General features: G+C 35.2%; 2 protein-coding genes across 8 annotated transcripts in view; one reads left to right on the top strand and one right to left on the bottom strand.

Moving 5' to 3' along the window:
- Smc6 (structural maintenance of chromosomes 6) overlaps window positions 1–16605 on the bottom strand; it is a 76403-nt gene extending 59798 nt beyond the window's left edge. The window contains exons 1-4 of one of the 4 annotated variants that reach the window (XM_048804781.1): window positions 16421–16605; window positions 8661–8803; window positions 4656–4773; window positions 2088–2193 (exon numbers count right to left, since the gene is read on the bottom strand). In XM_048804781.1, the coding sequence (XP_048660738.1) occupies window positions 2088–2193; window positions 4656–4773; window positions 8661–8798 (362 nt within the window). In that variant the 5' untranslated portion in view covers window positions 8799–8803; window positions 16421–16605. Of the gene's footprint in view, window positions 1–2087; window positions 2194–4655; window positions 4774–8660; window positions 10494–10560; window positions 11731–11826; window positions 11844–16420 lie in introns of those variants that run through there. The other 3 variants (XM_048804782.1, XM_048804783.1, XM_015479954.2) reach the window with 3 other exon arrangements.
- Window positions 16606–16713: 108 nt separating this feature from the next.
- Gen1 (GEN1 Holliday junction 5' flap endonuclease) overlaps window positions 16714–21375 on the top strand; it is a 29000-nt gene continuing 24338 nt past the window's right edge. For all 4 annotated transcript variants that reach the window (XM_015479953.2, XM_048804778.1, XM_048804777.1 and 1 more), the window contains exon 1: window positions 16714–17372. The gene's annotated coding sequence lies outside the window, so the exon portion shown is untranslated. The remainder of the gene's footprint in view (window positions 17373–21375) is intronic.

The following is a 21375-nucleotide window of genomic DNA, read 5'->3' as shown; positions in this document are numbered from 1 at the left end:
GAGAATTCATTCACTGACCCCAAACCACTGCAAAAGGTTGGTGGACAATCAGAGGATTGAATTCCAGGAAGTGTCTCTAAGCAGAATTCTCTGGCATCTCCTAACCATGTTAACCAAGTATCTCCAAGAAGAATTAAAATACCCATGAAAAGGGAGCCTACAGCCTGGAAGGGGCACAGTGTTTGAGATGGAGGGAGAGTCTTCAGGACAACCTCAAGCTTGTGCCAGACTGACAAGCTCCAGGCAACACGGACAGCTGCAGAGGCTCCAGATGTGGAACACAGAAATATGCACAGAGTTGAGAATCTCAATTAGTCCTTTCTCCAAAACAGTGATGACAGAATCAGAGTCTATTAAGCAAAGGAACTTTTACAGATACCAAACATTTCAAAGAAAGGATGATTAAAAAGAACAGAAATGGGTTTGGAAAAGCTCTGCTTTTAGTTCCATTTTAAGATAAAGTCAGTAAAAAGAAGACTAAGCTCAGGTTAAATATTTTTTGCTGTTATTAAGTCTGTTTTCAAATATATTAATGTTCCCCACTACAAGCAGTCATGTCCTTTAAAGCCAATAATTTGTGTAAGCTAGTATATGTATTTTTTAAAATAGTATTCAGGACAGCTCTCAGTAAGAAGTTTCTGCTTTAATCCAAGTACTTACCAAAGGAAAAACTAAAATCTGAAGTATCTGAGACATAAAACATTGAACGATACATAAAAACATCATTTCTTCCTGAAACTTTTATTTAAAAGAGTCACCTATGATCTGGCTAAGTAAATGAGGTGACTGGACACCTAAGAAACCAAGTTAAGTATAATTAAAGAGTTGGGACCATTTACTTAAAAGTGTTAAAAAATAATGAATTTTTTACTTCAGACATGATTTTATTTAGAGGGAGGAGGAAATCAGAAGACTTTATTGGGCTGGGACCCAAATAAGGTAAGTGGAAATGGAAGAAACTATATTAGAGAATTGACATCAAATAGTTCTCTTCAAGGCCACATAACATGGGAAATGATTTTTTGTATATCTTTTATTCTCTTGCATCAATTTGGAATCCTAGCTTAAAGTTAAGATTCCTCTAAGGCTTTTGAGCATACAAAAGCTGGCAATCCAGATTCATATCCTATACTCATTTTATTTTTGAGTAATAAAATAAGAATTTAAATCCATACCAACAACAAAGAGAAGGAAAATCTAATACAGGACAAAAAGATATCAGTGTTAATTATCAAAGCTTCCAAAGTTCTGGGTATCGAGTGCATGAGAGAAAAATGAAGAGCCTCAGGCTAGACGAGAACATAACAGTTTGGGACATTTTACCTGTTATGAGAATTACCTCAGAGATTTCTGGTGCAGTATGAAAGAGAATAAAGAGATCACCCTGGAGAGACAGCTGCTAGTGGCAAAAGGCAACAAGTGCATAATGATACAAACCTGACATAATATATGGTTATATACTACAAGGGTAATACAGGACAAAAAGTAATATGAACATAAAACAAAAAGACAGTCATTACTGTGATATGACCACTGTGTATGGGTCTGGACAAATCTACAAAGAGACTTATGGTGATTAATGTCCTCAAATCAAACTCACTGGACAAAGGAAATAAAAGCAGAATCAGAGTAGAATACTTCCCAGAAATTCTTAAAAAGCTAGATAGAAACTTTGTGCAGAAACACTTGACCAGTCACTGACTTTGCTCTCACCCCTATCATATTAACATGGCCTTGCTGATGCTGGGGGTTGGCTCTATAGCCAGGAAGGTGTAATGTTTATTAATATCCCTTTATTAACAGAATACATAGATCTATCATTGCTACTGCTTCCAAAGAGGTAACAGAAGCATGACTGTAGGAGGACAGGCAAATGGCAGGAAGTTACACAAACTATCTGAAACCTGAAGACAACAGGCAACAGTGGGCCACGTTGGCAAAAGGGGAAGAGAAAGGAATGAAGATATGGAACCTCTGTTCCCATTCTGGGAAGGCACTTTATGCCCATCCATGTCTACATGAACTGGGAATCAAAAGCAGCTCTTTCTTACTGAAGGAATGAAAACACAAAGAAAACAAACACTTACTTCTGTCCATCTTTCACAAATCCTTTTAAAGAGGATCCTCTATTAGTAGCGACTGCTTTTCCACCAAGACCAACTATAAGAGCTGTGAGTACCGCACTCTTTCCACCTAAAGAAACAGGTGTTGAAGAAATCACATTCATTAAAAGTTGACTTCTACAAATTGATACAAGACTACAAAATGAATTATTCTCATTCAGAAATGTTATAATTCAATCTTAATTTTCTTCCAGTATCAAAGCAGCAAACTTTAAAAAGATTTGTAAAAATCATGAAATATTTAGCTGCTACTATTAGGAAAAAATTAGTTTATTTCAGGAATTAAGTTTCTGTCACTAATAAGGAAGCGCAAAGAATAACTATGATACCTTTCCAATCTGAAACTCACTATATTGTCTTGGCTCATCAGCCCTGTACATGAACTTATCCCTCTACTTAAATAAATATGCTTTATGTAACTTTAACTACATTTTAAGTACAATTATTGCTTTTTCCACAAATTCTCAGACATCAAAACTATTTTAACATCTTTCAAATATAAGTTCCATATGTACAGGAATTGTCTCTTTCATTCAATGTTGTACCCTCAGGGGGCTGGGGATGTGGCTCAAGCGGTAGCCGCGCTCGCCTGGCATGCGTGCGTCCCGGGTTCGATCCTCAGCACCGCATACAAACAAAGATGTTGTGTCTGCCGAAAACTTAAATGTAAATAAAATTTAAAAAATAAAAAAAATGTTGTACCCTCAGTTTCAGCACAAAATAGATTACCCACAAATCTGTTGAATGAATGGACTTATTAAATAGGGAAAAAAAACCTAGCAAAACCATAAAGATGTTTTTATATAACATTTTGATATTATTCCCAACTTGAGTATTCATTTTCTAGCTTTCTGAAAAGTCTTACTTCTATCCTAACAGATATAAAATATCAAAAGCTCCAATTTCAAAATCTCTAAAAATTACTCAGAATATGGCAATCTTTTCTGAACTCCATGATCAACAAAGCTATACCCAAAATTAGCCAACATATATACCAATGATTAATCCAATTTACTTCCTGGAATGACTTTTAAGTTCCTATTCTAACTCTCTCTTGCTTCCTTTTCTCTTATTACCAAATGTACTACCTCTACCACTTGCATTATTTCACCTTTCTATTATGTTTAATAAAATAATTGTTCCAAAGGTTAAAAAAAAACACCTAAGTTCAGAACCCAGGAATCTTTATTTCTTGTCTCATGTGATCTCTCTAGCACTGCTCCCTTTCTCTGCCCATGCCCTCTTCCTAAAAACCACTGACTTCGGGCTGGGGCGGTGGCTCAGTGGTAGAGCGCTCACCTAGCATGCATGAGGCACTGGGTTCGATCCTCAGCACCACATAAAAGTAAAAAAATAAATAAAGAAAGATATTGTGCCCACCTATAACTAAAAAATAAACATTAAAAAAAAAAACCTAAAAACTAAAAACCAGTGACTTCTTGACTAACTGGAGAAGAGAGAAAAAAGAACAAAACAGACATTGGAGCTACACATGTCATCTCCTATGCCAGCCAGCACTGTCCCCAGGTTGTAGACTATGGCATGCCTCCTCTCCTTACGCACTATTTTGGTGGAGCTATCAACACCTGGCACCTTGCTGGCCTAACACAAGAGCTGCCAAAGTAAGTGGTCTTTCTGTCTCCTATGTTTCCCCATTTCTAATCTATCCTCTACAATGTGACCAGTTTGTCTCAAAATTCATGGCTGTGTCATTCCTTTACTCAAAGTTTAACTGGCTCTAACATCTGAAAAACTCCAAAATCTTAATTGTGACATTCAAGATCCTTTTTAGCATACTCTACATGTCAGAACCAGCTTTTGATACTCACTATACATACCACCATATAAGGTTATTCACCATTCCCCATACACATCTTAGCTATTCCTCCAAACATCTGAGGATGAGCAATCTTTGCCTGGAACATTTCTTCTTCCCAAATGAGACATAAAGAATCTATAATTTTCATTCAAGAACCAGCACATACATATACCACTGCCACATAAAAGTTTTCATTGGTTACAAAAGTAAGAATTATTTTTTCATGTTTAGATTCCCAAAGCACTTCTTTATGCTCTTATAATATTTAGACAAGGTAAGATACAAGGCTGCCTCAATTTCATTGAGGATAGCTTGTCCACTCTTCTATGGTGCTGATTTCAAGGTAAAGAGATTTTTAAAATATGCAGGAAACTGTTGGGTGCAGCGGCCCACATGCATTAAATCCCAGCTACTCAGGAGACTGAAGTAGGAGGATCCCTTAAACCCAGGAGTTCCAAACAGGCCTGGACATAGTGAGAGACTCATCTCAGGAAAAAAAGAGAAATATTTAGTCCTACTGCTTAAATAATGTATTTAAAATTAACTCAATATATTCTTGAAGTGTAGAATGACAGTATCTACTGAGAATATTCATAACCACAAATTAAAGACCCATAAACAAATATTTATCAGTAGTAAGAGTTATCAGTTTCAAAAAGTAAATGCATTCTCAAAGTACTATTCAGTCAAAAGAGGAGGGTAAAAGCACTTACTTCCATTGTTGCCAACAACAAAGTTGACATTAGAACCAAATTTAAAGGGTCCAAGCATTGAATGGCACATGAAGTTTCTTAGATGAATACTCTCAATTATTCCAACTTCTGCTGCAGTCTATTAATTTAAAAAGGGGGAAAAAAAGTCTAATTCACTCATTATAATCATTCAAACTTTTGTTGAAAGACCAGCAGTATTATCAATGAAAAAAGCTACTAGAAGTGAATAATGGTAATGTCAATAAAAAAAGACGAAATTAAATGTGAATCTTTTGAGCCACCATTAATTATAGAATTTTTAAAGAATATAATAATTTTATCACAAAGTTAATATTGTCATATTTATTTATTTGGTCAGATAATTTTTTGTTGGTGGGGGGAATCTGTTCAACACATTGTTTTTATTTATGGTTCATACAGCTGGCATTAAGTCTCTAAGAACTTTACCTTGTCCATATCCCAAAGAGTTCTCCCACAGTTTATTTCTAAAAATTTTATAGTTTCATGTTTGTATTTATATCTACTACCCTCTGATGCTAATTTTTATCAATGTACAACTGCTACAGTAACAGTTGTTACTGTACCTTCCCTTCCATCGAACTGCTTTTGCATCCTTATGTAAAATAAATTCACCATGATTTGCATTGGTCTATTTCTCTGTTTAGAATAGATCCTCTTCTGTTCCAATGATTAATGTGTCTTTCCCAATACCAACACCACATGATCTTAAGCTACATAGTGTCTTGAGAGTGAGCAGACTGATCATTCCACTTCATTCTTTTTCAAAATCATTTCTCTAGTTCCTTTGACCTTTCACATAAAACTTAAAAAATAAACTTGTCTACATCTACAAAAACCCTTGTTGGGATTTTGATAGGAACTGCATTAAACTTGTATATAATTTTGGGAAAGAACTGATATTTGTCTATATTGAGCCTTCCAACCTATAAATATGTCTGTTTACTTAAATCTTTGATTTCATCAGCACTGCATAGTTTTTGTCACTTAAGTCCTATACATATTATATTTGCTGTTACGGTTTGGATGTGAGGCGTCCCCCAAAAGCTCACATGCGTCAATGAGAGAGGGGAAAGGATTGGGTTGTGAGAGCCTTAACCTAACCAGTGGAATAATCCCCTGATGGGATTAATTGAGTGGTGAGTGGTAATTGAAGGTGGGTAGCGTGTGACTGGAGGAGGTAGAACATTGGAGGTATAGCTTTGGGGTATATAACTATATCTGGCAAGTAGAGATATCTATCTATCTATCTCTCTCTCTCTCTCTCTCTCTCTCTCTCTCTCCTTACTGATCATCATGTGAGCTGCTTCCCTCTGCCACATTCTTCTGCCATGATGTCCTGCCTCACCTTAAGCCCTGAGGAATGGAGCCGAGACCTCTGAAACTCTGAACCCCCAAATAAATTTTTCCCCCTCTATAATTGTTCTGGTTGACTCTTTTAGTCTCAGTGGTGAAAAAGATGACTAAAACATTAGCTTTAGACCCACATATTCATTATTAAAGACAATTTTTAGAGCAGTTCTAGAAACACAGTAAAACTGAGAGAAAGATACAGCGATTTCCCACATGTCCCTTCCCCTGGACATGCATAGCTTCCCCCATTATCAACATTTCCCACTCCATCGGTACATTTGTTACAGTTAATAAACCTACACTCACAAATCTCGATCACTCCATTTCATAGTTTACATCAGGGTTCATTCTTGGTGTTGTATATTCTTTGAGTTTGGAAACATTATATGTACTGACAATTATAGTATCATAGAAGTGTTTTCCCTGCTCTAAATATCCTCTGTGCTCTCATCCTTCTCTTAACCCCCAGCAACCACATACCTTTTGTTCTGCCTTTTCCAGAATGGAAAGTTAATCATATAGTATGCAGCCTTGCCAGATTGGCTTCTTTTAAGTTGAAATATTCATTTTCATTTCCTCCATGTCTTTTCTTGGCTTGATTGCTCATTTGTTTTTAGTGTTAAAAATTACTCAACCACCTGAATGTAGTATGGCTTACTGATCCACTCATCTTCTGAAGGCCATCTTCTTTACTTCCACGTTTTTGGCAATTATCAATAAATTTTCTACAAAAAACTATGAGCATGTTTTTGTGTGGATATCAGTTTTCAACTCCTCTGGGTAAATACTAGGGTGTATGATAACTGGATTGTATAATAAAGGCATATTTATTTTGTAAAAACTGCCAAACTGTTTTCCAAAGTGGCTCTACTATTTTGCATTCCCAAGCAATGAAGGAAAGCTCCTGTTGCTCTTATGTTCTTGTCAGCATTTGGGGGGGTGGTAGTAGTCCAAATTTTCATCATTCCAAAATGTATACATTGGTACCTCATTTTAATTTGCATTTCCCCAAAAGATTTCTTTTTTCTTTTTAAGTGATTTCAAATGATATTGTATTTTGAATTTCAATAACCATGTATTCAATGCTACTATATATAAAAATACAATTTTTGAAAATATGCACCTTCTAATTTTGTTGAATGAGCTTATTAGTTCTAATCTCTTTTTTTCTTTTTGTAAATTTGTAAATTCCTTGAGATTATCTATGTAGACAGTCATAGGGACAGTGTTATTTATATTATTTTTCTCCTCTCCAACTTCCATATCTTGTTTCCTTTTCTTGCTTTATCAGGCACTGTATAAATCTCCCAGCACAATGTTGAATAAAAGTGATGAAAACCAGATACTCTTTTTTTCTCTTAAATATGTACTCTTTTTTTTTTTTTTAACCTTTATTTATTTGAACCCAGTGCCTCATACATGCCAGGCAAGTGCCCTACCACTAAGCTACAACCCCTAACCCTGATACTCCTGTTTTACTGCTGATCTTCAGCATTCAATGTTTCACCAGTAAGTATGTTGTTAGCTGCAACTTTTTCTCTCATGACTACTTATGACGGAAAGTAACTTCCTTCTATCCCAGTTTTTCTAAGTTTTAATCATGCAGGAATGTCAAATTATGTCAAACACTTTTGGCCCCATCCACTGCTTTGATCATATGCTTTGTCTTCTTTAATCTATAATATGCTGAATCACAAGGACTGATTTTCAGATACTGATCCAGGCTTGCATGCTTAGAATGTATTTCATAATGTATTTTTCATATTTACTGTTAAGTTCTATTTTCTAGTAATTGTTAAAGATTTCTGCATCCATATACATGAGGTAAATGCATATGTTGTTTTTTTGTTCTTGCTTTTGTTTTTTAGTTCTTCTTTGTCTGGTTTTGGTATCAAGATAATGAAGTGAAGTGTTGCCTTCTCTTCTGTGTTCTTGAAAAGAATATGCAGAATCCATGTTAATTCCTACCTAAAATACTTGCTACAATTCTTGAGTGAAACCAACTGAGCATGGAGATTTCTTTGCTTAAGTAGGATATTAAAATATGAATTAAAGTTTCGAAATAAATATTATGTTATGCAAATTATCTCTTCTACATCAGCTGGGTTGTCGTCGTTTTTCCTTTCCAAGAAACTAGTCCACTTTACCTAAATTTTCATATTTACATATATAGAATTGTATATTAAAACTGTTATAAAAAAAAAGTTATTTGCTTATTCTTTCAATCCTTTTCATGTCTACAGGACCTGCAGTCATAAGCCCTATTCCATCCCTGATATTGGTAATTTATATCTTTTTTCTTTTGTTGATCTAATGAAGTTTATTAATTTTATTCATCTTGTTTCAATATTTTCTCTATTAATTTTTCTAATAACAAACTTAAAAAAACAATTTAAGCTGGGGGTGGTGGCACACGCCTTGTAATCCCAGCAGCTTGGGAGGCTGAGACAGGAGGATCAGGAGTTCAAAGCCAGCCTCAGCAAAAGTGAGGTGCTAAAAAACTCATAAGACTCTGTCTCTAAATAAAATACAAAATAAAGTGGGAATGTGGCTCAGTGGTTGAATGTCCCCGAATTCCAATCCCTGGTAAACCCCCACCAAAAAAAAACCATAATTTTATAATTTTGCACTTACCAAAGTAGAGGTACCATTAGTGAAAGAAACTGTACATTCATCTTCATCACCATCTTTATCAAAATCCTCCAGTTCTTCTTGTCTTGGTCTTTTGGCATTTTCAGGAGAGAAGAAATTTTCTTCCTTTCTTTTGGCCATCAGGTCTGAACAAATATTCATAGTAACAATGAGATAAATCAAGTACAGCATCCATGTGATTGATAAACATTAAACTTAAAATAAATACACAAAGCTTACTAAATTTTAAGTACTATATCCACCCATTTTACTTTTAAAATTAAGTACATTAAAGTCTTCCATACCTTATGTGGAGGAAAGGGGTCACTGAATCAAAAAAATAAAAGCTGGAAAAGGCAGGAAACATTTTCCTGTATAGCGTCCAGAAAGAAACACAGCTCTGCTGACACTTATAGCCTGAAAAACCCTGAGTGGGACTTATGATCTCCAGATGGGTGAGACAATAAATTTCTGGTGCCTTAAAAACCATTACTTGCATCCTCTCCATTAGAATGTTACTACAGAATTACTTATGGCAAGATTTTATCAACATATGCCCATCTGAATGTTTTTACTCTTAACTTACGAAAGGTAAAAACATTTTATTTGTGAAACTACAGTTTCTGGTTTTCTACATCTGCTATGTAGAAAATGGGGATGGCATAGTCCTTCTTAAATTATTCCAGAGCAAACATCCAATTCTTAACAAGTTATAGAGTAATAGCAAATCAGATAAAACTTTTGATTTTTATACTATTTTCCCAAAGAAGCTTATTTTAAAGCAATGTTGCGCAGCATTAGAAGTTTCCTTAACCATTACCTAAGTAGTCCATTTTGGTTCTCTTCTTTGTCAATACACTATAAAATGTAAACCTAAAAAATTAATGTTTTTAAATAAATACAAGATTTTTGCTGAAAATATGAAGTGACCAGCTAATCCAAGCTGATAGTCTGTGACTGAAATTAAACTTTATTACTACTCTATTACTCTCATTTTTCTCTTTATAATACTTTAATTAAGTCTCTTTAAAGACTTAAGATGATAAGCACGTAATAATTGTTGTTTGCTGAGTAAATAGAGGGAAAAAAACAATATGTATAATCAAAAATCTCTTAAGATGTAATAAAAGAATAAGAGGAATGGTTCTAGGATCAATTCATTTTGGTCGTCCAATACTAGACCACAGCAGTCTTGCCTGTACCATGTACTTGACTTCCTTCTCACCCCCAGCAACAGTAAACTAAGTAAAATTTTCTCTCTCATGCATTTGGTCTGAAAAATTCTAGTCAGTCCTCACTAAGAGATGATAGCTCTATTTAATGATAGACCAAGAAACCCAGTCTTAAAAGGGTACAAATGTGCTGGGAAGGAAGGGGGCTCCTAGAGTGGCATTACAAAAAGAACACAAAGTAGATATGAAGAAACAGGAGATTCTGGAGGGAGAATGCAAGAGAGAGAAGAAGAAGCAAAAGACATTCCTATGCAGTGTTTATTTCACTTTTTAGTCCACTACTTTTCAAAGTTATATAATGACAGACTCAATTCTGCAGAAATAACAAAGATGTATACATATTTTGGAGTACCTGTTTTGAAGAATTACCTTTGTCAAGTCTTGACACTATGATAATGAATGCTTCATTAAGCAAAATGGGTAGCTTGTCCCTCTTTTTCAAGCTCTATATTGTCTACTAATGCATCACATTTTAATGTTTTAAGAAAATGAGAAAGAACTTCACGTAAGCTTATTCAATAGTGAAGGCCTTTTTAAAGCTAATTTTATGAAATCATTCCAATTTTTTTCTTGTATTTTGGTTTTTACAGGTTCACAATATCCTCCTGAACTGCTATTTTATAATTTGATTTTTAAAACATTGATAACAAAGACTCAAAATTATTACTTACCTTACATCTTATAAAATTCTCATCTGTAGTCACTACTTCATGCAAATTTTACTGTTTGAGAGCTGTCTTGAACATTTTTTCTCTAAACTAGTTCTTTGTGTTATCAAACTTTTCTTTAAGGAGATGTTTAATGATAATTCACATATTTTTATACAACTAAATATAAGGGATATGCTGGTGCTCAAGTTTAATCTCTAAATCCTCCTTCCAAAGCACAATTTTAAAAAGCAACTGGAGACTTCCGCTTTCAGGAATATAGAATAGAGGTTTTTCTTTTTTTCCTACTAAATGCAATTAAAAACTTTGAATGTTAATATATAAAACAAACTTAAGAACGTTCTGAAAGATGAAAAGAAAGCATATATCTAGACCAGGGACCCAAGAACAACACAGCAGTGAGTTCTGAGCTTGTGTCATGCCTTAAATATCCCAGACTTTGAGGGATTACTAACCGGGAAACATGTACAGGTGCCAGGAAAAAAAAAAAAAAAAAAAGCCCTAAACAAAAGCTGGTCCTCTTTACCCTTTCTCAATAAAAAGGATAGTGTAATAAGACAGAACACTCTTAGGCAAAAACCGCCTTACTCCTGTCAGATACCACTGAAAAAGACAAGGCTCCCTCTCCACTGATGTCAGCAAAGCTCAAGCCTGAACTCTGATCCTTGAAATGCTAAATAAAAAGCAGCATCTCTGCACCCAAAGGGACATAGAGTCAGAGAAGGATAAGCAGAGCAAGCAAGCAGACAAACTGGGGGGCCAGGATAATGGTGTAAGAGACCATTTAAAGGGTCTAGACTTCCACAGATAGCAGGCAATAACAAGGTATTGTTTACTCTTCTTCCTGTTGACTGCTGTTAGAAGAGGCCTAGTGAAAAAGTAGGACTTGCACAGATGTGGCAAAACCATCCTCACTGCAGTTTCATTGGGGACCATAGGGGGAATGCCACCCTAGCCTACAAGTCAACCAGCTAAGGAAATAGTTCTGGTTAAGTTCTAGATCTGACTCTTTCTCTGTGGCCCAATACCTAGGATGACAAAGGCTATGATCTCCTAAAAGGTACTAAAGACCTTAAAGGGTTTTTATTTAGATCTATCAACATTTATCATATTAGAAATTACAACTGAGAAATCTATACAACAAAGAACACAAAAGTACACATTCTATCAGCCAAAGCAATGGCGTCCATCGCATGTTATATTACCTCTGGAAACCTCCAGAATACACTCCAAAGTAAATGAGAGTGAAAAAGACAAATGATGCTTTACCATTATTATGAAAATATTTTTGACTCTGTAGACCTCAGGAAAGAGTTTCCATGGATTGCTGCACCATATTTTGCAAATTGCTGCTGCAGAGGATACTACAGGCAAATCCATGTTATAGTGCCATATATGATAAAGTATAGCTAGAAAGCAATAAAGTTAAGAGTGGTTGGGATAAAAGGGATCACAGAAAGACCTGCAGTCTTGATATTGCAGAGAGTGATCCAACGACCAACAAGCATCATCCAGATGCTTCCTGGGAACTGGGTAGATAACCAAAATCTCAGGCCCCACCCTAAAGTAAGTGAATCAGAATCTTCAAAAGACTTTAGGTGGTTTATATAGAACATTTTTATAAAGTTTGAGAAGGACTGTGAGTAATCATGTGTAAGAACTTGGGCTTTATTCTATTTTGAAGGCAATGTAAAAACCTAATACATTATAATGAATCAAATGCCAATTAAACACACACAACCCAAACAAAAATTTTGAGACAAAATTACCATTAAAGCCACATCTATATAATACTCAGCATCATTCTTTGCAGATAATTTATTTTGAATCTCTCATAGAAGCCAAAATTTCAAAAATCAAACATATTTTTCAAGTTATTTAATAAGAATCAATGTACATTAGCTTCAACTTCTTGATAATTTACATTTCTCAAAATACTACCAGATTATTATTCTTAGCAACACTTTCTTTTCTCTTGCCCATTCTCTACTCCCTTTTCAAACACTGAACAGTAATTTATTTATTACAGAACAACAAAAAGATACCATTACTTTTTGATTTTCCCAACATTTAGATAGTTTTTAATAACATTTAATATATTATCTGACATCAGTTGACTGATTTTAGTATTTTATCATTAGAGAACAGTGGTTTTGCAAGCCAAATCGAAGGAGAGAGATGTACTAGGTTAAGTACGATGAAACTTCTTATAATAAATGTGAGAATCCATACCATATGGAAGATCATACAAACACTACGTGACAATTTTTTTTTAGTTGCTGTTGTTGTTTTAGTTGTAGTTGGACATAATACCTTCATTTTATTTTTATGTGGTGCTGAGGATTGAACCCAGCACCCTGCAAGGGCTAAGCGAGCGCTCTACTACAGAGCCACAACCTCAGCATCCCCCCACCCCCATGAGGTATGTTTTTATTTGCTGGGCATAAACTGGGATTTGCAGTTTGCAGTTAGGTTGCCAAGGTAACCTGAAATCTAACAGACACTGAGGATCCTTCCTTTTAAAATAGGGATCACTTCGTAATTTAATAATGATGGATTTTCAAAAACAGATATGAACATCCTGATGTTCTGAGAGTTAGATAGAGGTTAAAATAGTAAAATTGTTCCCAATGGGATAAAGAAACATAACTGAAAAGAAAATCCTAAAATATACACTCAAAAAAGAAAAAAGCTCCTCTGGGGATTTTCAATATGTAGATAAAGCTCATTTTAAGTATTTATTTACACTTACAATTTAAAAAAATCTGAATTAAGGGGCACATTATTTCTCCTTTACAGGAAGCAAGTACCACCAAAGTAGAGACACTGAAGATTGATTAAAAAATAAGTTCAAAACAAAAATCAATAACTAAAGGTTTATTATAACATGTAGATACATAAGAAATTTGAAAGCTATCACTTGAATTTTTAACAGAGTTATAAAAATCTAACTTTCTAATTTTAGTTAACTAATAATTCATACTTCTGTCTAGTTCTGTAAGGAGATTTAGAATTATTGGGAGTTTTGTTTTGTACTGGGGATTGAACCTGGGGGTGCTTTACAACTGAGCTACATACCCAGATCTTTTTATTTTTTATTTTGAGACAGGGTCTCGCTAAATTGCTTAGCACCTCAATAAATTGCTGAGGTTGGCCTCACACTTGAAATCCTCCTGAGTCACTGGGATTACAGGCATACACCACTGCACCAGACAGAATTATCAAATTTTTATTAAAGACAAGTTACTACTATTTTTGAATCTGCCCCAGCTTGTGTTTACCTTATCCCCAATTCCACTCTTCCCACCACAAAAGACACATTCATTCTATACTAAACAACCTCACGTTTGTGCGTGTGTGTGTGTGTGTGTGTGTGTGTTGCTGGGGATTGAACCCAGAACCTTGTTCATGCTAGGCAAACACTCTAATCTTGAGCTACACATCATCAGCCTCATAATCTCATCTTTAATGTAAAGAATTAAGTAAGTATATTGTTTGGAATATGAGATTCACTAGATAATAAATAAGTATGCAACTGTAAAACTTTGTTAAGTCCATTCACCAAAAATGCAAGATCAGCAAAACTGGGAAGTACTGTCCACATTTTAGGTAATAAAAATGTAAATACTCAGATTTGTATTTTGGAAATATCCCTATGGTCTCAATATGGGACAGAGGAACGGTAAAAATAACTAGATTTAGTGAGAATAACAGTGAGAAGAGACTACTTTCTAATATTATCATAAGCGGCTGAACAAAAACTTTGGCCAGTATCAGGATGAAAGGAGATGCAACCAAAAGATTTAGAAAACTGGTTATAATTCCAGATGAGTAGAATTAACATTTGTTGAATAACTACGCCTCAGTTTTTGAGATACTTTATCTATTTAACTTTTTACATTCTTATAAATATTGCTCTTATTTTTACAAAAGGGGAAGTTAACATTCAAACAAAAGACCTGAACTTAAGTAGCTACAACATAGTTACAACTCATAAAAGGTTAACATATAGCTAAACTTAGCAGAGGTCCAAATCCAGGTTTGTCAAACCTGAAGTCCAATCTCTTCAATGACAAGTTCCTTACTAGAATAAACAAAAGGGGAAGTTAAGATTCAAACAAAAGACCTGAACTTAAGTAGCTACAACTTAACTAACTCATAAAAGGTTAACATATAGCTAAAACTTAGCAGAGGTCCAAATCCAGGTTTGTCAAACCTGAAGTCCAATCTCTTCAATGGCAAGTTCCTTACTAGAATAAACAAAAGAGTTTGACAGCTTATTCACAGGCAATGAAACACTATTAATCTGTTCTTTATCTACTTGTTTATCCTTCATTAAAACTACCAAAATAATTTCATTATGATGTGCCAATCATGTTCTAATTAAAGTGAATCAAATTCTGGGTTTGCTTTATAAGATTTCAGTTTGTCTTTCATCTTCTCATTTAATGCTAAAAACCATTATAAGTAGATAGAATGTTTGTCAAGGAGGGAGCATAAATAATAGATTTGTTTTGTTTGAAAACGGAGTTCGAAGAGCTCCTAGGATATTGAGAGTTCTGCAGGTCATAAAATATATTCAGTAGGTGGATTTGGGAGTGTACGGAAGAAACTATAGAAAGTAGCCTGAATTTGGTGAGGAAGGAAAGCATGCTGAGAAAAGATGTAATTCATTCAAGTAGTCAATCAAAAATGTGAACATTAATATAGACAAAGTAACTATTCTTGACCCTCTGCTAGCTGAACTTCAGGGTTTGTGTACACAAAACTGTGGCATTTGATGCCATCCTAAATATGCTTTTATGGTAAAATTTTGAGTTACTTGTTAATTCCTGATAGTCAAGTACTTTTGAGCAGATGGGGGGGGGGGCAATGTGCTGTAGATTAAACCTAGAACCTCAGACATGCTAGGCAAACACAACCCATGAGCTACATCCCCAGGTAGCCAAGTGCATCTTTGATTTTAAAACTTTCTTTTAAAAACCAGTCAAGGTTTAGTCAAGTTTTACATAAAATTCCACAGACTAGGCACTCAGTAAAATAAACTTCTGAGGACTAAAACTTACTTTTTACTGTAACAATTTTAACATTCCGTTTGAAATTACTTTTTGCCAGAGTCAATACTAAATGTTTTTATACTAATAATAGATAACCATATATAAAGTTGTTTCTCCCCCATATGTAAATACAACTTTCACTGTTTTTCTCCCACCCCTCTCCCCATATTTAAGAATTGAGTTACAAACTGAAACTTAAGGTGGTACTGATCTGCTCAAAGTCACACAACTGTTTGTCTCAAACAAAAACATATTTTTAAGCAATATACCAGTCGTCTCCAAAATTTTGTACTTGCATTCACTCATCAAAAGAAATTCTGAATATGCATTCCAAAACTCATAATAACACAATTATGTTAGTCTGTACACTTCACATAGTAAGAGAATGAAATAGAGTAAATCTAAGTAAAAGTTCTAATATGTTCCCTCCCACCTCCTTGGAACTCTCTGCAGACCATTCTGCACATGCTACTGTCCATTATTAAAGCTACACAGCGGCCATCTATTTCTTTTGACTACACCTTGCGGAATAGCTTGTCCTTTAACAGTGGCTCTTAATCTCCTACTCTTTAAATATACCCAGAATTACATATAAAAAAAAAAAAACCTCACACAACTTCTGTTTTCAGGCTTTAAGCATCAAACAGTTGCTCTTTCTAGAAATCATCACAGAATCTTCTCAAGCCCTAAAACTCCGACAGCCCTTCCTGTACCCGCAGGTCTTGTTTTCTGCAATTCCCAACCGGGATTCTTTTTCTATTTAAATCCCACAAGACATTAAGGAAAAAGAAATGCCACCACAAAACCTTCCAACACCACAATTTCACTGGGATACACCCGGCGTTTTCCACGAGACCGGGCATCAACGGCAGCTCCTGCAGCCGCGAAGCTTGCTCACGTCCTTTAAACACATATCAAGCTGCAGCCTGCGGGGTCCCACGGATTCGAGGCGCGAGTCCAGTTCCCTGCGGGACCTCACCCGTGACCGCCGACGCCCGGCCACCCGGGGACGCGGAGGGCGGGCCCGGCGCAGACAGCCAAGTTTCCCGCGGCGGCGACCTGCGCCCTGAGGACAGGGCGCCACAATCCACNNGAGCCGAGCCCCCGAGCGCGATCCTGCCTTTACTTTGTGCCGGCGAGTGGGCTCTGGGCCCGCGCCACCGAGCTGCTGGGTCCCCTGTGCCCTCCTCCTGCCTCCAAGGAGTTCAAGGCTCTCTGTGGGCGAGACTACCCGCCTGCCTATAATGCACGCTTGTTCTCCTACGTTATCTTGAAAATAATTCTATAGGATTCACACAGGGCATTGGGGTTGTGTGGGTACAGTCCCCCACCCCCGCGCCCCCTGGAGTGTAAATCACGTCAACAGATAAGGCACCGATGGTTTCCTTGGCTTAGCTTTCCGCTCACTTCTCAACCCGAAGCTTATCCACCCCTTCAGTATGACACCTTCCCCGTGAATACGCAGACCTAAACAAGTAACCTATTTTGCAGCACCCAAAATCTTTCCTTCCAGATGGGGAAAAAGATGGCATTTGCCCGTCCCCATCTGATGTCCAACCTCCGGTTTCCAAAGAACCTTGTACTTGTGAAAGTTAATATGTGTTGTGGCCTTTGCCATGGATCAATGAAAAGTATCGTATAATCAACAAACTAAAATGTGGGGACAAATCGGTCCTGGTTGGTAACTCATGTGAAACATTCATGGAATCCCCTGCTTAGGTGTCACTTTCTTCAGAAAACCGTGATGTCCAGGACTAGGTAGGGCACCTATTTCCTATAGACGCAAATGGCTTGCTCGCCTTACCTCTGTGCCTGTACTAGTCACATTGTGATATTGCCCTTTTTGTCTGCTGTCTCGCTCTACCAAGATCATTAAATGCTTAATGCAGAACCTGAAGTTAAAGTTGTATCTATGCCACCCAGAAGCATTCCTGGTAAATAGTGGATACATTAAATTTTTGTTGATAACAAATCTGAGTTAGAGTAAGCCTTAAAGCTTGGCTTTTTCTTCATAAAAAAGGTGAAAAAAAAATTTTAAAAATGAGCATTAGTGAAATATGGTAAGTCCCATACAACACAATCTTGCACTGAAATAAAGTTTAAGCCATTTAATAATTTTTTTGTGAAAATATAGTCATTTGAATGGATTTGAGGAATTATTCCCTGCTGCTTTTTTGTTAAACTTTTTAATTTTTTGCATCAAGTTGAAATAAATTAGAAAACTTGCTTTAATAAAATGCATGTTTTTGCATAAATCAGACCACTGACTTCTTTTTGTCTTTAAATTTGGTTCATTAATAGAATTAGCAAGGTACTGTGTATTTCTCACCTCATTCAGTTTTATAATTAACCAATAAAAACATTAGCTTTTAAGGAAGTTTTAGGAGCATAAATTGATTTATTGGTACCATATGGTTACATCAAAGGGTTGGTTTTTGTTTTAACTGAAGTGGATTCTTAATCCCTTTATTTATTTAAGTAAAAGTTTATGCTTTACCAAACAATAATTTCTGAAGTAGAATAATTTTTATTCCAAGCTACCAAAATTGGTTATGAGATTCAAAGGATATTAGAAACATGAAATTAATCTAGTTGAATAACTCTCATTTTGGAGAAAAACTAAATGTCTTTCCAAGGTCATACAAGTAATTGTGGTATATCCAAGGCCAAAATCCTAGGCTTTTTGTATTCCAAGTTCAGTGCTCTTTTCACTAAACTAAATAAATTGAAGAGATTCGTAAGATGTGTAGCTGTTTGCTGAGTGTTCTGATTTTGATACACACAAGGTAAGCTAAATAAAGTGAAGCCATTAGTAGGTTATAAAGTTATTTGCTATATTATCATTCTAACTTTCTTGGTTCGCTTATTTCACACCTGTTCCTAAGAACTATAAATATGCTAGAAGGCTCATTTTTGTAGTATGCACTGTATGGTCAGGTTGGCATCAATCAAGTTATTACAAAGTGAAAGTTTTAAGTAGACACTCACCAAATCCCACACCACAAAAATTTCATATTTTATCCAATTAAAAAATAAAAAGCATGGAAAAATTACACAGTCTTTAATGGATCAAGATGTAGTAATTTTAAATTTTACTTGATACTGATCTACTTTTAAGTAACCTTGTGTTGATTATCACCTCCTACAAGAACCATCGGTTTCTTTAGTGTAGTTCAGTATCTTAAAAGCTGTTGCTTCCTGTCTCTTTTTGGAATTTTATATGCTTTTTTAGTTTCTTGATCATTGCTATTTAATGTCACTTGGGAGAAATGACTGATAAAGAGAACATGTGATGAGTAGAAACAATAGATGATAGAAATTTTGGATTAACTGCTTAAAACAAGGTGTACTTTTAAATAAATTTCATGCCATTTTTCCCTTTCAAAATTGAAATGTTCTTTTAATATCCTACTTTTATGAATGGTCTTTAAAAAGATCATGTATTTTTAAACTTCAGTTGTAGATATTTTGAAGCTAATTCTAAAATAGTGTTTTTTAAAAATGTGTTGAGTTAGTACTCGTGTAGTTTTACATTAATCCCTTTTGCATTTTATAACTGTCTAAAGATAGCCACCATTAAATGAAGAAAATTAACTTGTGACGCAAAGTCTTACTCATGAGGAAAGTCACTGTTCGTTGCCAGAAAGATGATGATTTAGGTTTTTAATCAGGTTCAGTCTAGCTAATGTGAGAAGAAGGATTGTGTGGGCATAGAGGATAGTGAAAAATGGAAGCAGAGAGACTAGTCAGAAGGCATACAGTTGTATGGAGACAAACTTATGGTGGAATCTAGATCTATGCATCCATGTGAACAAGTAGGCAATTAGAGGCTAGTCAGGAGCTCAGGGGACATGTCAGAGGATGTGGGATTATATTAGAGAAGATGAAGACGTTAAAGAAAAGTTCTAATTTTTGTCCAACCCCCAATCCTTTAGATATTGTTCCTTGGCATGGTCCTAATCTATAGTTTTTAGTTGAAAGTAGTGAATGCTATTAAATCTTACAATAAATCAAGAAGATCCAATAGAAATTCACTAGTGATAAACTTCTAAGGGAAAAAAAGGATTTATTGGAATGGGTCAGTCATATAAAGAAGTTAGCTTCTTTAAAAATGTCTCCTTGATTCCTATCATTTAGAGAAAAAAGTGAAAAACAGGCATATTCCATAGGAATTCTTTGCTTATGAAAGAAATGGGCTTTAGAAATTTTCAAATCCATTTCTGTAGATACATGGAAACTGTGGGATAAGGAACCAAAGTGATTTAAAGGCTTTGAGATGGATTAAAGAACATAGTAATCAGGAAGAGTGACAATGAAAGACATTTTTCTAGAAAATGTCAAATAACTAAGGGAAAATGGAGAAGAGAACACTGTTTAGCACAGATAGTAGCTCAAATTTTACTTTCTGGAAACCAATGTAATTCTGTCATTTTTATGAGCAGTACTACAGTGAATATTGCTGTATATAATTCTGTATACATCTAAGCATATCTTAAAGTAGATATGTAGAGAGGTATGGCTAAATCAGAAGATAACTTGCATTGAAATTTTGACTACTAGAATCAAGATCACATTTAAAAGAAATAGGATCACTTAGGATAACATTGCTTTATGAAGGAATTACCATTTCCTTCAGAGCCAGTATATTCCAGTATTCAATGTGAATCAAAAATGATAACAAAATTTATCAGCAAGAATTTCCCCCTCAGACTTTCTTAGTTTTATGTGTTCTGATGGTTAGTACTTTGAAAGTATTATTTCACTTCATCATAATACTTTAAAAAATACGTTAGTCCCCATTCTTTCCTGAAATTTTCCCAATTAACTCTGAATGTATGTCACAGTAGAATGTCTATGACCAGTGGAGTTTTTTGATGTAGAGAATATTAGCATTAGATCATCATTAACTACTAAATGCTTTTTTTGTGTTTCTGTATATTTTTCTTTGTAAATTGACAAATCTGCATATATTTGTGCACTTTTCATGAATATGAATGCACAGGCTAATACTCAGTGGTAATATGGCCACATCATAAAATAAAGATGCGGAAAAACAGGCTAAGTTACTGATAGCAACACTTAACAATATTTATTTTCTTTGTACCCATGAGCAATTTGAGAAAATCTACTTTTAAGATGCACTCTGTTAAAGATAATACAGTGATCTTTATTCACAAAGTTTCCACATACAGGTGAAGTCTGACCTTTAGACTTATGTGTTTTTGCCTTCTCCCTTTTTTTTTTTTTTCTGGAGGGAAGATAATAATCTGGATTGAATTTGCAGAGTCAGACTTAATCCTCATTGTGAGTGCTATATAATATCTTCATCAGATAATAACAAAGGAAAAGAAAAATGTGTTTAAAAAGGAAAGGTTGGCCTATAAAAAACAACAAAGCACAGAAGAACATTAGAGGTTAAAACAATTTTGTTTTTAAAATGTCCTATACTATACGTGGAAAGTTGTTCAGCATTATTTACTTTGAATAGTAGAACTATAGGTGATTTAAACTTTTAAGTTTTCAATTCTCCTCAATAAACATGTATCACCATGCAATTTAAAAGATATTATCCTTTAGCTGGGCATGTGTCACATGCCTGTTATCCCAGCAATTTGGGAGGCTGAGGCAGGATTGCAAGTTTGAGGCCAACCTTCAACTTAGTGAGAACCTGTCCAAAATAAAAAGGACTGGATGGGTAGTTCAGTGGTAGAACACAGCTGAATTTAGTCCCCAGTACTGGGGGGGGGGGGGGGGGGGGGGG

Source organism: Marmota marmota, unplaced genomic scaffold, assembly GCF_001458135.2.
Source record: "Marmota marmota marmota unplaced genomic scaffold, marMar, whole genome shotgun sequence".
NCBI classification, from domain to species: domain Eukaryota; kingdom Metazoa; phylum Chordata; class Mammalia; order Rodentia; family Sciuridae; genus Marmota; species Marmota marmota.
This window is presented reverse-complemented; position numbering and strand designations above follow the sequence as displayed.